We start from the raw sequence: 20,277 nt of genomic DNA on the forward strand, positions 1-20,277 counted from the left end.
AACCAGGGGAAGAAAAAGAATGCAATCCATAAAATGCATATTTAAAACTCTTAGATTTCCATTTTTATTTTGTATTTTGGGTTTGTTTTGTTTATTAAATTCCATTTGAATATAAAATCAATGTTTGGGCTATTTTCTATTTTATTTTTTATTTTTCCCCATGATCTGAGATCACCAAAAGCAGGAAATGGGTAGAAATAGGAATCATGTACCAGATATCCTCCTTCTGACCAAAACATTAATTTTTTGTGCTATTTTACTCTTCCCATACATGTATAACTTACATCTCCTTTATTGGGGCTGTAAGTGCCAGTGGATTCTAAGAGAAACTTTGATTCCCAGTGGCCTGTGTGTTTTTAATGCAGATTACAATTTCACATCTCTGAAAAGCATGCAAGTAATGAACAGTATAGATGCAGTCAAGAGGCCTTAAATATTCCATATGGCATGGAAAATAAAAATGGTGCTTTATAGAATATGATTAATGTAGATATTCATTATCATGATATATATCACAGGAAAATGTATTGGTAATGATTTAGCTGCTAGAGAATTGTTCTTGTCTTTATTTGAAAGGTACTGTGTGCATGCAGTATGGTGTTCATACAATTCAGAATTGCTAAATCCTTTCAAAAATTCTCACCACAATTAGGTAGTTGGTGCATTTATCTATCCTTGTAACATTACACTGGTCATGGATATATGTAGGAATATAACTTTGTCTTCTTAGAAAGAATAGTGTAACAGGTCTTGTTCATATATAGTGAAAAGGATGACAGTGACCCCATGATTAACACTACAACAAGATTGTAAATGAAGCAAAATCGAAATCTTATTTTTTTAAAACTTTAATGATTTAATATATCATCCACATTTGGCTCAGTTAATCTACAAGGTACATCTGATTTTTCCATGTCATTTTCTTAGTAGATCTATAGTTATCCGAAGTATTTCACTGACGCTTACAGTCCTGAGTGACTTAACATAGGGTTATCATATTTGTCTGCAATTTCATGGACAGAAATATGTATACATGTTTCAGAAAATGCCAGACCTGCTGCACAGACATTTGGGGGTTGTATACACAGAATCCAGCACATTAGTGAGGCATCAAACTTACTGTACTATAGGCACAGTGAATCCCAGACTTAGTTTATCTGTGGTGTGCAGAAAGATCTTAATTCAAGAAATAGGATTCACTTGGGGATTCCAAATGGAGTATAATCTCAGGTAACCTTTCAAAATCCTCAACTTTAACCTAGACAAGATTTCTCTGCAGAGCTGGAATAAATGTCTAAATAAGTATGGACTTACAGCATAGCTAAGGCCAGGCTTTCAAAAGTACATAGGCAGAGAAATATTCAGAAATGTACATCTATGGTTTTCAGAAGTGCCCGCTGAGCTAGGATATTTCTCAGTGCTGAGATCATTAGCAGTTCAAGTATTTAGGAAGAAAAACACTAACGTGGAAGGGTATAGCATCCTAATGGAGTTTAAAGATGGCATGAACAACCTGAAGAATCCATTCTAGGGAGAAGCAGAAGCTGACCCTTCCCCACCTGCTTGATGGTTATCTGGTGAGCAAAGATTCTTTGGGTGTCTTATGTTCTGAATGATAAGCACATTAGTGCTTAGCCTAGTAGCTTGCTAATCCTAGCTATCTTTGGTATATTAGCCAATAACTACTTGCTTTGTCCTTTGGATTTGTATATATTCTGCCTAAGAGATACCTTGGGCATGGCAAAAGGTGCCTGAACAAAGTGACTCAGAGAGAATGATAGTAACAGTGCCTAAACTGCTGAAGAAGTTTTAAGAAAAAATATTTTTGAGAATCAACTTTTTCCATATTTCTGAATGTATTCTTACATGGCAAAAATTTTCAAATCTAAGCGACCTCTGTGAAAGTAATTAAACTGCATTTTATGCATTTTAATTAAGTTGGCCTGACTTGCGATAACACTTGAAGTGTGCTAAGTGTCTTCTCCTTCTCTGACCTCTGAGAGATTTGTAGGTGGTTCAGAACTTCAGAAAACAAGACCAGTTATATACAATTGCTGAAGCAAAGGCGTAAAGGCTTGGAAGTGGTCTACACTGAAACAGACAAATATTTTCAAATGTTCCCTTTCTGCATTGGGAGTTTGTATTCCTGACATCTCACCAAGTCAATTCATTCTAAACATAACTTAGAATGTTGTTAGTGTTATATCTGAAATGTGAGCTTGTTTTCTCAATTTGAAATGGAAGGCTACATCTTCCTGTAATTCTCCACAACTAAACTGAATTTTTCAGAAAATCTACCTATACAAAGGAAGACAGTCAATGCAAAGGATGCTACTGAATGAAAAGCCAGGTCTTTTCTGTGAAACTGCCTTTTAAACATAAAGTTTCAGTTACTCAAGTTATTTCATCATAATGTAAACAGAAATACATGCATATATATATATAAAAATTAACTTTCAATGTGATAACAAACTTGAACAACAATTTTATCATTCTATAGGATTTCAGCCCACAGTGACATAGATGTGTCTTCTTTGACATAGTTCTATAACACTGACAGCCTGTGTGCAGAAAGAAATGAAAACCATAGCAAAATATGCAATCTAAATACGCAGTTCCTAGGTTGTTATTGAATATATTATGAACATATATATAAGAAACTATAACTGATTCTGTTATGTATGTTGCAGTTTTAATTTCATGTAAATATATAATGTGTGTGCAGGTGCGTGTTTGTTATATATATATATATAAAAAGATATATACACAAGATAAGCAATTTTGTAAGTAAGTATATTGATGTGTGCTGTGTATCATTTTCTGTCTGATTGCAATGACAAACGATCACAACCTTAAGGTTGTTATTCCTATTCTTATTCAAGATGGTAAGTAGAATAACTTTCTTTTCTGGAGAAAGGAAGACTTTCCCTTGGTGGGTGAGGATCAGGTTAGGGAATACTTAAACAAACTGGACATACACAAGTCCATGGAACCTGACGGGATGCACCCACAAGTGCTGAGGGAGCTGGCTGATGTCATTGCAAAGCCACTCTCAATCACCTTTGAAAGGTCATGGTGAATGGGACAGGCGCCTGAGGACTGGAAGAAAGCAAATGTCATTCCAGTCTTCAAAAAGGGCAAGAAGGAGGCCCCAGGGAACTACAGGCCGGTCAGCCCTGACTTCAGTCCTGGAAAGGTAATGGAGCAACTAATCCTGGACACCATTTCCAGGCACGTGAAGAATAAGAAGGTGATTGGGAGTGGTCAGCATGGATTCACCAAGGGGAAATCATGTTTAACCGTGACCCGAGAGCCCTCTGTGGTGGCATGACTGGCTGGGTTGATGAGGGGAGAGCAGTGGATGTTGTCTCCCTTCACTTCAGCAAGGCTTTCGACACCGTCTCCCATAAAAACCTCGTAGGCAAGCTGATGAAGTACGGGCTAGATGAGCGGACAGTAAGGCGGATTGAAAGCTGGCTGAATGGCTGAGCTCAGAGGGTTGTGATCAGTTGTACGAAGTCTAGTTGGACGCTGATCATTAAGGGTGTCTCCCAGGGGTCAATACTGGGCCCAGTAGTGTTCAACTTATTCGTTAATGATCTGGACGATAGGGCAGAGTGCACCCTCAGCAAGTTTGCAGGTGATATGGACCTGGGAGGAGTGGCTGGTGCACCAGAGGATTGTGCTGCCATTCCGAGGGACCTCAACAGGCAGGAGAAATGGGCAGAGAGGAACCTCCTGAAGTTCAACAAAGGCAAGTGCAGAGTCCTGCACCGAGGGAGGAATAGCCCCATGCACCAGTACAGGCTGGGGGCCGACCTGCTGGGAAGCAGCTCTGCGGAGAAGGACCTGGGGGTCCTAGTGGACAGCAAGTTGAACGTGGGCCAGCAACGTGCCCTTGCAGCAAAGGCAGCCAAAGGTATCCTGGGCTGCATTAGGCAGAGAGTTGCCAGCAGGTTGAGGGAGGTGATCCTTCCCCTCTGCTCAGCAGTGGTGAGGCCACACTGGGAGTGCTGTGGCCAGTTCTGGGCTCCCCAGTACAAGAGGGATGTGGATTTACCGGGTCAAGTGCCACAAAGGGCTACTAAGATGATCAAGGGACTGGAGCCTCCGTCATATGAGGAAAAGCTGAGAGCTGGGATTGTTTAGCCCAGGGATGAGGAGGCTCGGGTGGGATCTTATCAACGTGTATAAATATCTGGGGGGGCGGGGGTGTAGAGAAGACAGGGCCAGACTCTTCTCAGTGGTGCCCAGTGACAGGGCAAGAGGTAATGGGCGCAAACTGAAAGACAGGAAGTTCTGTCTGAATCTAAGGAAAAACTTCATTACTGTGAGGGTGACAGGGCACTGGAACAGTTGCCCAGAGCGGCTGTGGAGTCTCCATCCCTGGAGATATTCAAAAGCCATCTGGACAGGGTCCTGGGCAACCTAGTCTAGCTTGGCCCTGCTTTAGCAGGGGAGTTGGACTAGATGATCCCCAGAGGTCCCTTCCAACCTCAACCATTCTGTGATTCTGAGATTCTTGATTTAAAAAAGAGTAGAAACTGATGTGTCAGTGTGACTGGGTATCTTGTTGGTAATTCATTAAGAGTCAGAGTCTGAAACTAAACTGGATATGACTGCTCTCTCTACTGTGATGGGTTTCTTGCAATTGCATTGAAGGAGCTAATTTAACTTAAATATCGAGTTTAAAAAGTCCTGTCAAATGAAAGCTTCTCATAACTCTGAGAAAGAAAGTATTTCTTTTCTCCTCCGTACAGGAGAAAGAAATATTAGCCTTTCTTCAGGGCGTTAAGGCAATCATGTATACGTCTGAGACTACTATTCATTCAGTAGTAAGGAATCTCCTTGAGCACTGTGCATAATAAAGCTTGGTGAAATAGGCTTACTCATACTTGGCTATTAAATATTTGGTTCTGGTTTACCTGGTCTGAAAGTATATATATGAGAAGTTCTTTGCAGGACATTAATAGTTTAGCTTTTATGCTAAGTAGAAATTTCCTTGTAAGAGACTGAGATTGACAGACCATCAACTCCAGGCCTGGATGGTATATTTATTCTCAACTCTTATGTGTAATTTCTTTTAACATTTAATGTAGGCATAATCCCTTCTTACCAGGGACTTAATGCTAGTTCCAAAGCACAATAAGAATGCTTCAAGACCACAGTTGACTTTAATGGGTTTTCAGCAATTATTTAGTGCTTTGCCCTAGTTTGTCGAGCAACATAGATATATGCTTAACTTTAACACGGGTAATCCCACTGGTTCCAGTGAAATCATTTTTTCTGTAAATTGTACAGAGGGATGAGGATATCCTGCCAGTCTAGGACTAGATTCTACAATAAATAATCATACTGAATGCTACTGGCACACATGAGCAACCCAGTGTGCTCAGCATTTCTTGCATTAGTAGTGAAGTGCTCAAAAATCCTCGGCAATCTATGTTAACTCCAGTAGGTTCTGAACTGCATCCATTAAAAGGTATCTGCTTATTGCATTTCAAAAGCAGTTGTTGATAACAACATAAATACAGGCATACCTCGTTTTATTGCGTTTTGCTTTATTGCGCTTTGCAGATATTGCTTTTTTTACAAATTGAAGGTTTGTGGCAACCCTGCGTCGAGCAAGTCTATCGGCGCCATTTTTCCAACAGCATGTGCTCACTTCAGGTCTCTGTGTCACATTTCGTACATTGTCTTTTTAGACATAATGCTATTGCACACTTAATAGACTACAGTATAGTATAAACATAACTTTTATATGCACTGGGAAACCAAAAAAGGTTTGTGTGACTTGCTTTATTGCGATATTCGCTTTATGGCAGTGGTCTGGAACCAAACCCACAATATCTCCGAGGTATGCCTGTAAGGCTTTTATAGCTCTGTGTTAATAAGAGAACAAGATTTTTCTATTTCAGACCCATCTTTTAACACACCTAAGATAGGGATACAAGAAATTATGCTGCAAACACTTTTATACAATCATGAAACAGAATGCAGAAAAATGAATTCTTTAACAAAAACACTGCTGATTCGTCCTTTTTAACACACTCATTACATAAACATGTGAGCTGATTTTGAATCTGTATAAATCACAGATAATTCTGCTGAAATTGATGCATTTACACGAGGGTAAACCTGCCTTGAGATCAGAATGCCTTTGTTTCCAGCAGGCACAGCTAGAATAATCAGTTGCACCTTTTGGAAACAGATCTTGCAAGCAAAAATACTTCTGTCTTCCGCTTCATAAGGTCACAACTTAAAGACATATTTTACGGGCACTGAGGGCATTATTGGTTCGCTGTTGAGAAAGGAACAGACCTATCAGATAGAAAGAAGGAATGAAGGGGACTTTTTTTCTTCAACAGAATAATTGACTTGAGGCTATATGAAAGTATGTCTTCCGCAAAAGAAAAAAAAAGTTCTAGAATAGTATGGTTTCACATTTTCATGAAAACCCCACAGTCATGAGTGAGAGCACTTCTTTGCTTAAAATCCTTATCTAACTATCTTTGTCTCTCATTAAGTGCACTGCTTAAACAAACATTCTCTAAAGAAAGCAGGACAGAAATTGAAAGTCAAATATAAAGAAAACAGAAATATAATACACACTGTCACAGCACTACTTCCTTTGCTCTTAATGCTTAAGGGAGTAATAGCATCTAGGAACATGGACAAGATAACTGTGCATAAAGAAGAGAGACTGGCCATCTATAAGTAGTTCACATTGACATCAATTTGGGGCATTTTTCTATTGCTGTTTTTGTTACTGTTACATTGCCATATTGCAAGTAGGAGACACTGTTATAGATCAAGATGCCATTATCCTAAACGTTAGGCCCCCAAAAGCTTCCAAGACACTATCGAACCGTGGGAGAAGTTAGATGATGAAGTGCAAGGAAACAGTCATGCAGAATTGGTCTTCATGTTCATGTATTGGTCTGTGTTTCTCAGTAGCCTAGCCTTTGTGAAGCATACTTGGAGATATAGCAAAGGACAGATTCCAGAAAGGAACTGAAGTGGAGCAATGAATTATGGTGACTGAATGGTGTTGTTCTCACATATGATGGAAGAAAACATTAAAGTATGTTTGAAAAAATCTAAGAAGTGTGAGATGGAGTTTGGCATTAGAGGCTTGAGTTAACTTCTTGATGCTCAGTGAGAGGATAGATAGCAGGAGACATGCTTTGAAAGGCCTTGAAAATGAAGACAAGTAGCTTTTTTTGGATTCAACAGAGAATAAAGATTCAGCAAATAGATGTAAATAGGAGGGTAACGTAGTTAAAACAATAAGCTAGGAAAATGATCTTTTCAATAATGTTCAGAATAGATACAAGATTGTCAAGACTTTGTGTCAGGTTCAGCAAGGAAGATGTGATTGTGATCAAATATATGGTGAGAAGAGCCAGTGTGAGCGTTTTATATGTTTGGATGGACAGGACAGCTGGCATCATAAAGATCTTATAGAAAAGGCACCTGTACAAGAGTATCATGGCATCACCTTGACCAAGAGCTGGTTACAATGCAAATAGGGGCTAAGTGTGGTAAGCCACAGCCATCAGGACAATGCAAACAAGCACTGAGTGTTGGCGTGGACCATGGATCAAAAACTGACAGGATAACAATGCCTGAAATTGCTGGAAAGGTGTACTGTCACATCATGATGGACTGATTTGATTGGTGGTCTGAACTGATATCTGTCTATCATCCTTGTGATAGAGACTGTGTGTATGTGTGTGGGGGTGGGGGGCACGTTTTTATGTGAATGTCTGAGACAACATGGAAGCAGAGTGCCTGAGTTGGAGCTGTTGCGTGTTGGAGCCAAGCTCCTGCTCAAGAGCTGGACGCTGACACTGGTGGGAGGGAGTGTTGCATTCTCTCCTGGCTGTACTCACTGGAGTGGTTATAGAGCTGGGTTTCAGCAAATGGTATGCATGTGTGAATGGATGTGAGAGTGAGTGAAAACCTTTCCCTGACAGTCTATCCCTCTCTTAATACATTGAGTCTAGCAGTGTCATGTTGTTGTTGTTGTTGTTGTTGTTGTTGTTGTTGTTGTTGTGTTCCTTTTGCCCCTCTGACAGCAAGACTAACGTGTAGTTTGGAATTGAGCACCTAAAAAGAGACCTGAGTTGAATGCAATGCCTATGCTACAGGTCTGTGAGATAGGAGGAATGTACGATCAAGGAAAGAGGAAGCAGGAAAGGCTTGAGAGAAAGAGTAAGATAACTCCAAGACTGAGATGATGGCTAGACATCTTTATCTAAATGTCAGAGAGAGAGGCCTAAATTTTAGTTTGGAGACACTATGAATCATCTGTGCATCATCATGAAAAAGATGGTCATTGATTTCCTGTTGTGGAGAAGAGGAGGAAGTTATAAGATATACATGAAGAGTGAGTACTCTCCAGGCCATGGACTGGATCCATTTCCTGCTGCCCCTTCTTTTGTGGGTCTTTAAACATGGGAAGGAGCATGCTGATTCCAGGTGAATTGCTCTTAAAGCTCACTGCCACTACTCTGTTTCCTGAGGATCTTAGAGCCCTTCACATGACTGAAATGTAGTAATTATGACTAAAATTTGGACATAACCGGTTGCATGATAGATACATGCTAGTCATGTGAAGGGGAATTCTTGAACAGGTGATGAGGACATGTCATGTTATGTAGTTAGAGATGCACACTGTCAGATGTCTAAAATACAGTCATTCCCTTTTACATGCCCAGATGCTTACCTATCACATGCTGTGGAAAAGCATGTTTTGAAAAGATGTACCTCCAGTCAAGCATATGAAACCCTTCAGAGCCTCTCTGAGAGGTTATGTGGCCCATCCCAACTTTCTACTACTAAGAAAAAGATATGGGGGCTAAGGACAGCATCCTTATGCGTGGCCCACAGAAAATCAGTGCAGGAGGGAAGCTTCTTGTGAGGGGCACAGAAAAGCAGTCATTAGGGCTGAAACTTGAAGCAAAAGGCAAATTCTCCAGAAAAAAATGGTGTGCATGGTGTCATTTGAATCACTTGGCCTTGTTGGTTAACGATCAATGAAACATTGTGCTCAGCACACAATATGCTAAATGAGTCAAATGGAATTTACCAAACTTAGCACTGATTAACCATTTGTGGGATAGTGCTGGATCTGGTAAAAACAAATTTCAATGAGGAATTTGAAGCAAGATTTAGTACACTTCCCCTTGTTAAACAACTAAAACAAATGTCCTGTGCTTTTCTGACTCTCAGGTTCTTTCCTCATTCATGGTTGGTTGGAGTGGATCATGTGACTAGAACGACATACTACCTCTTCTTATTCTATGACTGAGTAATCTACCTCATGTAGTCAAAAGCTAGTAAACACTGTTTTTCTTCTCCTTTGAGTACAGAGGAATTGAGTTTTGCACAAGACCTTGACAGCTGTTGCAAAAAAAACCCTATTACTTCTTTATACAAGCTGCAAAAGGTGAATTGATTCTCTCTCCTGACAGCCTCACCTGTTTCCTCAGCCTCCAGCTTCTTGGTTCCTGATATTTCTGACAGCAAATTGAAGGGAATTATATATTTCTACTGCTGCTACTTCTATGGTAGTTAGCAGCTTCTATGGAAGTTGTGTTGACCATCTTTCCGTAACCTTCTCTTACTTCCTCCCCCCATCCCCTCCCACTTCCTTCCTTCCTTCCTCTTTCCTCCTTCCTTCCTCTTTCCTTCTTTCCTTTTCTTTTCCCACCTTCACAAAATACTTTCAATATGATCTTTATCCTCCTGTAAATTTATAAAACACATTCTGTTTCATGACTAAATGCATTATTTTTCACAACAGGCCTTTTCACCTGAGGGGGGCTTCATGTTTGCCAGTTCTAACTCCAGAAATGTCAGAGATCAAGACAGAATTACCCAGAGCTAAAAAGGGTTCATCTGAAATTTTAGAGTCTGCAATGTACTTCCTTGCCCAATAAAATATGCTCCTTTTTTGTTTTCTCTGCCTAAAAACCATTCTTGTGTCTCAGTTTCATTCTTTAAAATGCTTAGCCTGCTTCAGTCTTGCAGAGGCTCTAGGATCTAGTGATATCTCAGATTAATCATCCATTCATATAAGGGATGGTGGTTCTTATCTTTTTTTAAGTATCAGTGTAACAATGGACACAGCATCCCTGACAATTGCTGAGCACCTGAGTACCCCTTGCTATCTGTAAATCTGGCTACACCTGATTATGTTTAGAACACCATGGCTCCTAAGGAGGCAACTATATCAAGATTTGACTGAGATTATTCTCATTTGATTTCCAGCTGAATCATCTGGCTCAGCTGTATAGCAATGCAAGATGCCAACTGTGATTGCAGTTAAGAACCAGCATTACTTCTGCTGTGTCTCTCTTTCTAGGGGAAATAAATAAACAAAAATCCTTAACCCAAAAGATCATTTTGATATAGATTTCAGATTTCAGTATTAGTGTTTAAAAAAGTAGTTGTAGTAGATTTCATTTTTAAATCATGTAAGGAAAATCATTGACTTGTGCAGGAATAAGTACAACATGCCAGATACATAGCTGAGCTCAGTCAAAAGGGTTTCTGTAGAATAAACTGGCTAACACTACCTGGCCATATGCATTTAATCAGGGAGCCTTCTGCTATAAGGTTCTTTCAGTTAAAAAAAAATTATTAATTTCCATTTTCCACACCTTATTTCCACAGAACTTTTATTAAAAAGGAGGTAAGAAAGATACTAATACAGTGGCCATTAGCCTGAGATGACGACATGCAAAAAGCGATTACTGAGCGCTGAGGTTGTTCAGTTTGTGGAAAAGGAGACTAAGGCACAATCTATTAGCAGTGTACAACTCCTCAAAGAATAGTTACAAAGACGATGGAGCCAAACTTTTCTTGGTAGCAGCAGATGGGATAAGAAAGGGCTAAAGTCATTGCTAGGAGCTTGAGAGGTTCAGATAGGACATTAAGAAAAACTTTTTCACTGAGAGGTTAGTAAAGCACTTGAAGGAGCTGTCTAGAGAGGCAGTGGAAACTCTGTCCTTAGAGGTTTTCAAGACTTGGTTAGAAAGGACATCGGGAGATCAACCTGCCACTCAGGTAGAAGAATCACCAACATTAGAACATATTGGCCATGGATTTCTCTAGCCAACACTTCTATGATTCTGCAGCAATCCCTATTTATAAAGGACTCAGTGGAGTTACTCCTGATATATCTCAATGTAACTGAGTTTAGAGTCAAATAAAATGTACGTATCCCATACTTTAGACAGTATAATGTCTAATATAGGGCACAATGATGAGGTATATGGACCCCAGACAGAACTAGTTCAGAAAGTGTTAACAGAAGGTTTAATTGACTTCCCTATTTGTGACTAAGGAACGGGAAAGTAGCAGCTGGTCTTCATCCCAAAACAGGGATCAAGCTTCAGGACATACAGATGAACTGTACCAGGATGGATATGATAAACAGGTAGGGCAGAAGCAGCAGGTCCATGTACTAGAAACTAAAACAGATGGCAGGCTCTCCTAAGTGGGAAATGAAGGTCTGCAACAGAAATAAGTTTGGACTGGTGGGCTAGTGATGGAAGACTTTAACTTGGTCACACATTCCTCTGGGCTCTGAGACTAGATTTGAGCTTTCTGTTGCTATTAGAAACAATGAAACATAAGCTATATGGGCAGAAAAGGGCAAGAGGGACAGAAGAACTGCTAGGACATATATGGTCCAAGTGTATACTGTGGGCACTGATGGAACACTTTGATACCATCCCTTGGAGAATACCACTGCTTCTCGACCAGTATATGCTTACTTTCATGACACTGTTACCACAGAGGGAAATGCTACTGTCTCTTTTAAAACGGGGAGTGGGAACTGTGACAGAATGATTCAGATACACCTGGAACCCTGGACAGGACAAGGAGAGCACTAGGCACTTAAGAGTATGGTCCAGACCTGGACAGCATGCTAAGTATGAAGCCTCCAACTGCAGTACGATGAAGAGCTTGCCTTTAGGAAAAGCTGAGGAGGACAGTGGTATAAAATAATGTCTTAGTAAACACGTATCTTCACAGTTCCTCTCCCAAATTTTGGTATACCATCCCTTCTTAGAAAAGATATCATAGGGAACTCCTTTCCTCTGAGTAACAGCTAGAAAAGATGGTGATGCCCCTTCCTAACAGTCCACTCTGGAAAGAAAGGCCCATGAGAAATACAGTCCTCAACATAACAAAGCTTCCAAGAGCATGTCTTAACTGCAGGACAGGATATTTTAAGTGAGGGAGAAGCGTATTCTCCCTACCTTCTTTATTGTATCTCTGTTTAAAATTTTAGCTAAGCATTTTATTCTCTCCATGATTTCCTTGTAAGGAAATGTTGTTACTGAAATTTTTTCTTCATTCTGGAAACTGAAGACATTAAGATCTTATTTATGACCATCTTACACTTCAGACTGAGAACATAAAGAAAAATTATCTTTCATTTTTGCACTTAGCAGAATTTTCAGAAAAACAAATATGGCAATAAATGCCTGCTTGGATCTACCTTATTTCCAGTTCTGGTATCTAAATCTGCAAATTGTTGAGGCAATTAAACCAAAATACATCCATTTTATATTCCAGATTTTCAAACTGATTTTACGTTTTTATATATGCACAGATTATGGAAAAGACAGAATTTTAGAATTTTTTTAAATTTTGAGGTTTTTCACATAAAAAGATTTTTCACAACTGGGCCCTGAAAAACCTAGTGTATAAACCATCACCCTCCATCTGGATATTCCTCTTAAATCTCAGTTTAGAGCTGAAATACTGAACTGAAATACTGTGAGAGGTGCCCATCCTCCTACAGTTACTGTGAAGTAGGAAAGTTGTCTCAGTTCCCACACAACAGCTTGGCAATAACATGCTGAGGGACTCCTTGCAGTCAGTCAGAGCCTGTTTATGAACAAAAAAGCCAGGCATGGCTGTGATTAGTCAATGATTGTTCCATTCCTGCATGGTGAGGACATCCTTGCAGTCGCCTCAACTGACCCACTTAGTGGAGAATCTCATCTTTGCTTCCTTGAGATGAGTGCATCTTGTCTATTTTGTTTAGGGCTTATTTCCAAAGAAGAAAGAAAATTAATGAAAGGACAATCCCATCCTACCCCTTAAAGTCTAGCTCAAAGTAAAGCTGTCATTAAAGCTAGTGAGCAGGACAGCATGCAGCAGGATGCTCTGTGAAATCACAGGCAAGAGCAACTGCTTTTGCCATTCACCCCCTCTGACTGCTGATCACCTCAGCTGTCAATGGACTGAACTTTCCTGCAGATTCAGAAAGACTGAGGCAAAATGTTATGAACAAATTAAGTTCAGTGCTTTTTCACCTTTCTGCATTTGCCTCTGCTCTCTCTGCCTCACCCAGAACCTCTTAAGGCACAGGTGTTTATCTTTCACAGTCAGGCTGGATGGGAAGACCTGGAAAGGCAGGTGAGTCAGACTTCTTAACCCCACTTCATCTGCGCATGCAGCTAGAACAATCAAAAAGGTGGCCACCTACAGAATTTCTTGCATTCTTCTTTGAAGAATTTAGTGCTTTTCACAGAGAGAGGCTGGACAAAAAGTTATCATGACAAGTCCTGTACAGACAGCTCACTAGCCCCACTGATTCTTAAAGCACAGTCTTCCCTGGATCTCTCTTTTAGCAGGGGTTGCATTGCCACAATGCCACAATATAACCTGGCCCATGATGCCATGAAGATGAACCATGCCTTTTATAAAAAAATACCAGTCTGGTAGGGGAGGTGGACAATCCAAGCTGAGACATTTATCATGAGACTCATGATCTGAGTGATTGCTGTTATTTTTTTATTTAAGCATAAGCATTTGGGGCTTTTCTTTTTATTATTAACGCAAACCGTAAGTTCCCTCTGCAATGGAGCCAAAAGAATATTGTAGGACAATGTCTTGAATTTTTGGTATTAAATTTGAGTAAGGAATGGAATGCATTTAACTACACTGGGAAGATCTTCTGCTGAGCTAAATTTATGTTTTGCACAGCTGAAGTGGGTAGGAGAAGATGGCTCAGAGTCATATTTCTGTTCCCTTACTCCTGAACTGGCTAGAAACCAAAACAGCCCCCATGACTACATTAGAACTGCCTTGTTTCTAGCCTAAGTATAGGCTACAGAAGTCCTATCAGAAGCACTGCACAGGATCAGTGCATAGTGAAGTGCTATGCACCCTTCTTTGACTCAGAGCTGACTCTATAGCACTTGGAGATTTGACTGTACACAGTGACACCATTCTTCACTGACATGATGGGTCAGTTTCCTGACTGCTTTGTCAGCAGTGCAAAACATCTAGAGCTTGAACCACAGGTCTGGTCTCTATAGCTCAGCTATAGTACTTGCATACCAACAGCTGCCACAACCTTTTGCTGTTTAAAGATATGAGATGCTGACATGTGGAACACCACTCAGTGAAGTTGAAGGGCATGTCATAAGCCACTTCTTCAGCTGGCTATCTGGCACCATGCCAGATATGTCATGACTTCCACTAGCCTGAGAAGCACACTACATACCAGAGCTCCTTGTCTCTTGGGTAAACAACACCCACTCAGCATTGTTCATTCATCTGTGGTGTTCTTAGCAATTTAATAACACTAAGTAATAATTTCTTACAGGACCTTTTACTAAGAGATCCCAGAATTCTACAGTATGGATGGAAAAGCTCAGATACAGGGGGATTAAATTACATGCCTAAGATCATCCATTCACACAACTGGGAACAGAACTTAAAAATTTACTGAATAAAATAAGTCCACTATTCTCTGTTAGGCACACTGCCTTTCTCTTGCTCTGCTTCTGTTAAGTTATATTTTGATAACTTACTAAGTGGAAAACCATTTTCCTACTCATGAATCACAAACAGGAGCTCATGATTTCAACATATTTTACGACCTCTTCTCCCCTCAGTAGTGGTATGGCTGGCTTTCCTGCAGTCAGGACACCGTAATCTTCCCATTTCCGATGACAGTGCAATTACTTTCACAGACCTGGGTTCTGTGAGGAGGTTACATTCATTTGTATGGGGAAGAACTACAGCTCTTCTATTAAACCCAATATCCCAAACCTTCAAAAGGAAAAATGGACATTTTTCTATCTAGAAAAGAAGGCTTATATAATAGGACATTCGGGTAGGACTCTAGATGAAAATCTAAGTTTATTTCGTTACCATTCATAAATTGTCTAATTTCTCTATTCTCTGCTGTGCAACAGGCATCCTTTCTCCCTATAGACTTTGCAAAATCTTCAGCATAAGACTTGCCCTTTATTATGTCATTGTGAAAGTGCATTCTACAAAAAGAGCCCATTTTCAGGTCCTAGAATCTAGTTTTTTTCCATATGGTGGTTTCCAGCAGAGACTAACCTGTTACATGCATATTTCTCTTGGATGTGTATACAAACTGCGGAGTTTTGTGCTATTCGCTTCACCTGGTTCCCAAGCCACACTCATGTACACTACTGCTTCTGAAATCTCACTTCTTTCAATTTGTTTCCCATGACTGATATCAGGCCTAGTATTAATATGGCTTGCCTACCTGCCCAGCTACATTAAAAATAAGAAAAAAAAAACATAAATTGAAATCCATAGCAGATCAGCATTATGAATTTTGGGGAATCTTTGTGCATATGTTCTACAAAAAGAAATTTCTCTTTTACTTTGTCTTCTGTCTGAGTGTCTTTGTTTACTCCCAGAGGACTTGATTCTGAATCTGTTATTTATGCAGATAGTCCTGTTTTATGTAGTCAAGGCTTCTTTCATGACTAAAGATAGAGAAGATCAATTTTATATTTTGAGGAGAGATTCTACAGCTTTTGTTCCAATGGAACTCCCCTTGAAGTTCATGGGATGATCTGGAGGAACAAAGATTTTTCAGAATCTTTTTCTTTTACACTGTGCACTGTTCTAAGAAGGATATGAAACCATTCTTGCAAGTTTGCCATTAGTGGGACTTCTAAAGACTTCAGTGAGACTCTAAACAGAAAAAAACTTATGGCTTTATTCCCCTTGACTTTACTTTTTCCACAAAGCACTGTTGCCAGGCTGCTAAAATCACAAACAAAAAAAAAACCACTGAAACTTAGGGTCCTGACTGAAATGCTTGCAGACACTGACTAATATACTTGCTGAACAAAATTGCAAAACCATTCCGAGCCTATTTCAAGGCCCAGCAGAACTAACGGCTAGATTTTCATTCACTTAATGAGGCTTAGGATCAAGATATAAGACTATGAGTATATTGATAATATAAATGTCTGTACAATCTCAGAGCATGGAAGCACGCTCCTGTAGGTTCCCTGCTAACATTAAGTGTCGTCCTTGACTGGGAAGTAATGCTAATGAATTATTGCTTTCCTGTTCGTTCATATCCTTGTTTGCAGGACACAGTGAGTATTTTCTTACAGTGTCTGGTTTTCCCTTGTCTGTAATTGTTGCTACCTTTTCTTTAAGATCTTTGGGCTAATAACCTCACACTATGGTCAACAGAGGAGCTAGTCAAGTGAGCAAAAAGTTTCTGATGCAGGATCCATATTCTCTGTCTTAATATATTTTTGTGAACTATTGAAACAGAATACGTGCCATATTTGACTTGAAAAGCTTGGTTAATGCTCTTTTAATTGTGCTGGATTTCAATAAACTGATATATTTTTATTGTGAAGCTTACTTAATTGTCTCATTTGGAACTTGAAATCAATCTGAGTAAGATCCAGAAGGTTTTGCAATGATTTGGCAGTGGAGAATTTTGACCATTTGTTAAATGTTTTAATGGTTCATCTGTCTGTGTAGCTGACCTTTTTCAAATCATACCTATCACCATGGCATCAAAGTACTTTAGAAATTTAGTAAGTATCAGATCATGTGTATCAGTGAAACCCCATTGATTTCAAATGAACCCAGTTTATACCATTTCCTAATTTCCTCCTACACAGTCCTCACTGTGATAAATCCAAAAGTGAGATGTTTTGTCCCACATTCCTTGTGTCACACAACATTTGTTATCTTCAGGAGAAAGTTAGGGAAATACAGATCTGAGGGTCAAATTGGTATCATATGATTCTGCTAAATAGAGATGCTTGACGAGTGAAAGAGCTGCAAAGGTCTTGGCATATTTTCTCTGGTACATTTCTAATTATTCAGACTAAATCTCTCAATAGAAGAACAAAACTTAACATCAATTAGCTGAAAATTAATAAACTAGAAAACATTCTGTCAGGTGTTATTGAGCATATTGACTCTGCCTTTCTAAATGTAGAAGCACAGCAGAAGATGCCTAATCTGAAATATTTTCATCCTCATTTCATGAATCTGTCACTGATGAATACTCTAAGGAGAAGCAGCACAGCATTTGCATATTCTCCTGACTGGTATACAGCCTTGGAATGAAACTGCTGTTGTTAAGAAAACCTTCTCTGTAAAAAAGCATATTGCAGTGTGTACAGCATTGCACAAACAGAAAGACAAATGGTATGTACAAATATTGAGCTGAAATAGAAGAGGAAAATTTAAAGAGCTCCTCTCACCTGTTCCCCTGTTGCTGTCTAAGGACAATTTCCATTGAAGAAGGGCTTTGAAAACAACTGTCTGTGCTTCTACATTTCTACTTGCAATACTGCCTGCGATCCTGGGACCCTTAATACAATATGTGCTGTCAGTACTACAACAGTTTACAGATGTGCAGCCTGACTCCTTGCTATTTATAGATGCCTCTTCTGCAGACAGTACTTGAGAGGGTTGTAATGTGGTAACAAGCATGATCTTTCTTGCTTGCTTGCTTTATTTATTTATCTATTTTTATTCATTTATTTATTTATTGCTTACATTACATTAATTCTGCTCTACACCTGGCATGGCAAAGGAGGCATATTTATGAAGGTGAAGTATGTCTTCCTTTACAGAGATAGTAGTATTAGGAGGTGAAATGTGGGATTCAAAAGGGAGCAGGGTATCCACTGTGAGGACTATGTGACAGGAAGAGGCATTTGGCAGAGACTCAGTACATTGGAAGAAGAAAGAATGGAATAGTTGAGTGCTCAGTCACACAGGAGTGGTACTTCTGCTCTTTAATACCTCTGCAGAGCAACTGGGGAGGGCGGTCAGTGTCTCTTATGCATGTGAGGAGAAAGCTATTGAAACTGGTTGGTGTGCAATGTCCTTGGGAGTCTGTACATGACCATGCTGCCTATCTGGTAACCGTATGTTAAATGTTCAGGCAGAATGATAGGCACAGCCTATTAATAGAAACAGGGAGTTTGGCATGCACTCACGCTTTCGCCTGTCTCCCTCTCGTATGCTCCCAGAGGCTGGGACTGCATCCTGCCTCCTTCCACATTCCCAGAGCCAAGAGGCTTTGCAAACTGACCTGTCCCTTGAGAAGCCTCGGTGAAGTCAAGGAAGCCCCAGGAAAGGCTGTTCAACTCCCCTGCTGTTGAGATGGGAAAGGCTGAGGGAACTGAAGGTAATGCGAGAGGGGAATTATGCAACTTCTCTCTTTTCTTGCAGAAAACTGGAGAGCTCTCAGGGCACCCTCTCAGTCCTAGTGCAACGCAAAGCACTCCTCTGCACTGCTCGGGCCGATCGGGCGCAAGGGGGGAAGTTCCTGTGCCCTTCCCCCGCCTCAGGCAGCTCTGCTTTGTGATATCCAAGGTGCTGCAGAGACACAGATTCTCCGCAACACCCTCAAACGGTCCTGCCAAAAAGCCTCCACGGCTTTCTTCCAGGCGAAAAACACTGGGAGCTGGCCAAGGTGCTGCAGAAATAAACCTTTTTCACTCAGCCCCTCAAAATAACCGTCCCCCTTTCTTACCGCCTGCACCACCACCCCACCCAGGGCCCTGTACGCCACACAGAGCATCACCTCTGCCCAGACTGCGATGGCCCACCCAGAGCTTCCCAGGGAACAGAGCGAGCAGAGGGTCCACCGGGTGCAAAGTTCTCTGTCAGGAAGTAACTAGAGGGAGTAAGGGGGGCACATGCAGGAAATCACAGCAGTATCGGAGGCAGGGGAAAGCGGAAGGAGCTGGGAAAGTTTATCTGCACTTACTGCAGCTTCTGCTGAGGGATCTATGCCCAGGGCTGGGGAAGCTGGGGTGCAGGGCTCTGCTCACGTCCTTACCTCGATGCTCTCGGCGGCGTTCTCCGCCATTTTCCTCCTCAGGAGCAGGCAGCGGGAGGAGTGTTTCATTCCCATAAGAGCTAGCCAAGGGGTTGGGGCTTCGGGGTTGGTGTTCTGTTTTGTATTGTGTTTTCAAAAATCTCCAAAAGGACAGGGAGAAAAAAATGATGGAAACAGCAATTAAATCAGTCTGCTCTGTCCTTTCTGCTTCGTCCACGGGAATGTTTGTCTCCTCCTGGCATCCAGCGTTCCTCAGGCACTTTCGAGTTCTCCTCTTTCCCTCTCTCCTCCACCTCCAGCAAGCTTTTAGGATGGGCAGAGAGGCGGCACACGCTCTTCAGGTTAAACTAAAGGGCTGTCGGGCTGAGAGTCCTCCCCTTCAGAGAAAGCAGTTGGGCTAAATAGGAGAGAAACACCAGCTAAACTGAACTTGGGCATACAGTGACCAGCTGGGCATCTTTGTGTCCTGTGGCTAATCTTCCAGAGCCAGAGGGAGCCAGAGACAAAGCAACAGGACAGGGAAATCATAGCCCCTTTCTTTCCTTCTTTGGGCTTCTCTCTCTCTTTCTCTCTAGATCTCCAGGAAGCTTCCTTTAAAGATTCTCACAGCATTTGCCACCCTCTTTCCATGAAAGTCTTTAGAAACAGCAGCCCCCTCCCCCCTCCCCCCCTCCTTTTCCTCCCCCCTTCTGCTCTTGGGCTGAGCTCGATGCCCTTCTCCAGGAATTGCATTCACGTGTCTTTCCTAGAAAAAAAAATTATACCAAGCCCTCCCCCGCCCCCCGCCATTGCTACACATTTTCACACATGCATGCACCCATGCATCTACACGGACACACACATTGTCTCTCTTTCGCATAGACATTCACAGTTTTTTTCTTTCCCATCTCTCCCTCCCTTCCCCCTTCTGAATCAGCACCAGTTTTCTTTGCAAAGACTCTCAGCAAGGATCTTATGGGGCAGTGGAAGAAATCTACTTCAGCTTCTTTTCTCCGAGTTAAAGAGCAAACCTTCTTTTTTCTTTTTTCTTCTTGTGTATGTAAGTGCGCATTTCCAGCTTCTGTTTCACTTGAATTTTTCAGCAGGAGCCACACTCCGTCAGTAGTCCTGGACTGCAGAAATATAGTCCCGGTCTGGACACA

At 40.9% G+C, this 20,277-nt stretch overlaps 1 protein-coding gene across 1 annotated transcript in view; it reads right to left on the minus strand.

Moving 5' to 3' along the window:
• PRMT8 (protein arginine methyltransferase 8) overlaps positions 1–19,210 on the minus strand; it is a 76,798-nt gene extending 57,588 nt beyond the window's left edge. The window contains exon 1 of the mRNA XM_013956219.1: positions 19,136–19,210. Coding sequence (XP_013811673.1) covers positions 19,136–19,210 — 75 coding nt within the window. The remainder of the gene's footprint in view (positions 1–19,135) is intronic.
• Positions 19,211–20,277: the final 1,067 nt, after the last annotated feature.

The sequence above is a fragment of the Apteryx mantelli genome, chromosome 1 (assembly GCF_036417845.1).
Source record: "Apteryx mantelli isolate bAptMan1 chromosome 1, bAptMan1.hap1, whole genome shotgun sequence".
In the NCBI taxonomy this organism is placed as follows: domain Eukaryota; kingdom Metazoa; phylum Chordata; class Aves; order Apterygiformes; family Apterygidae; genus Apteryx; species Apteryx mantelli.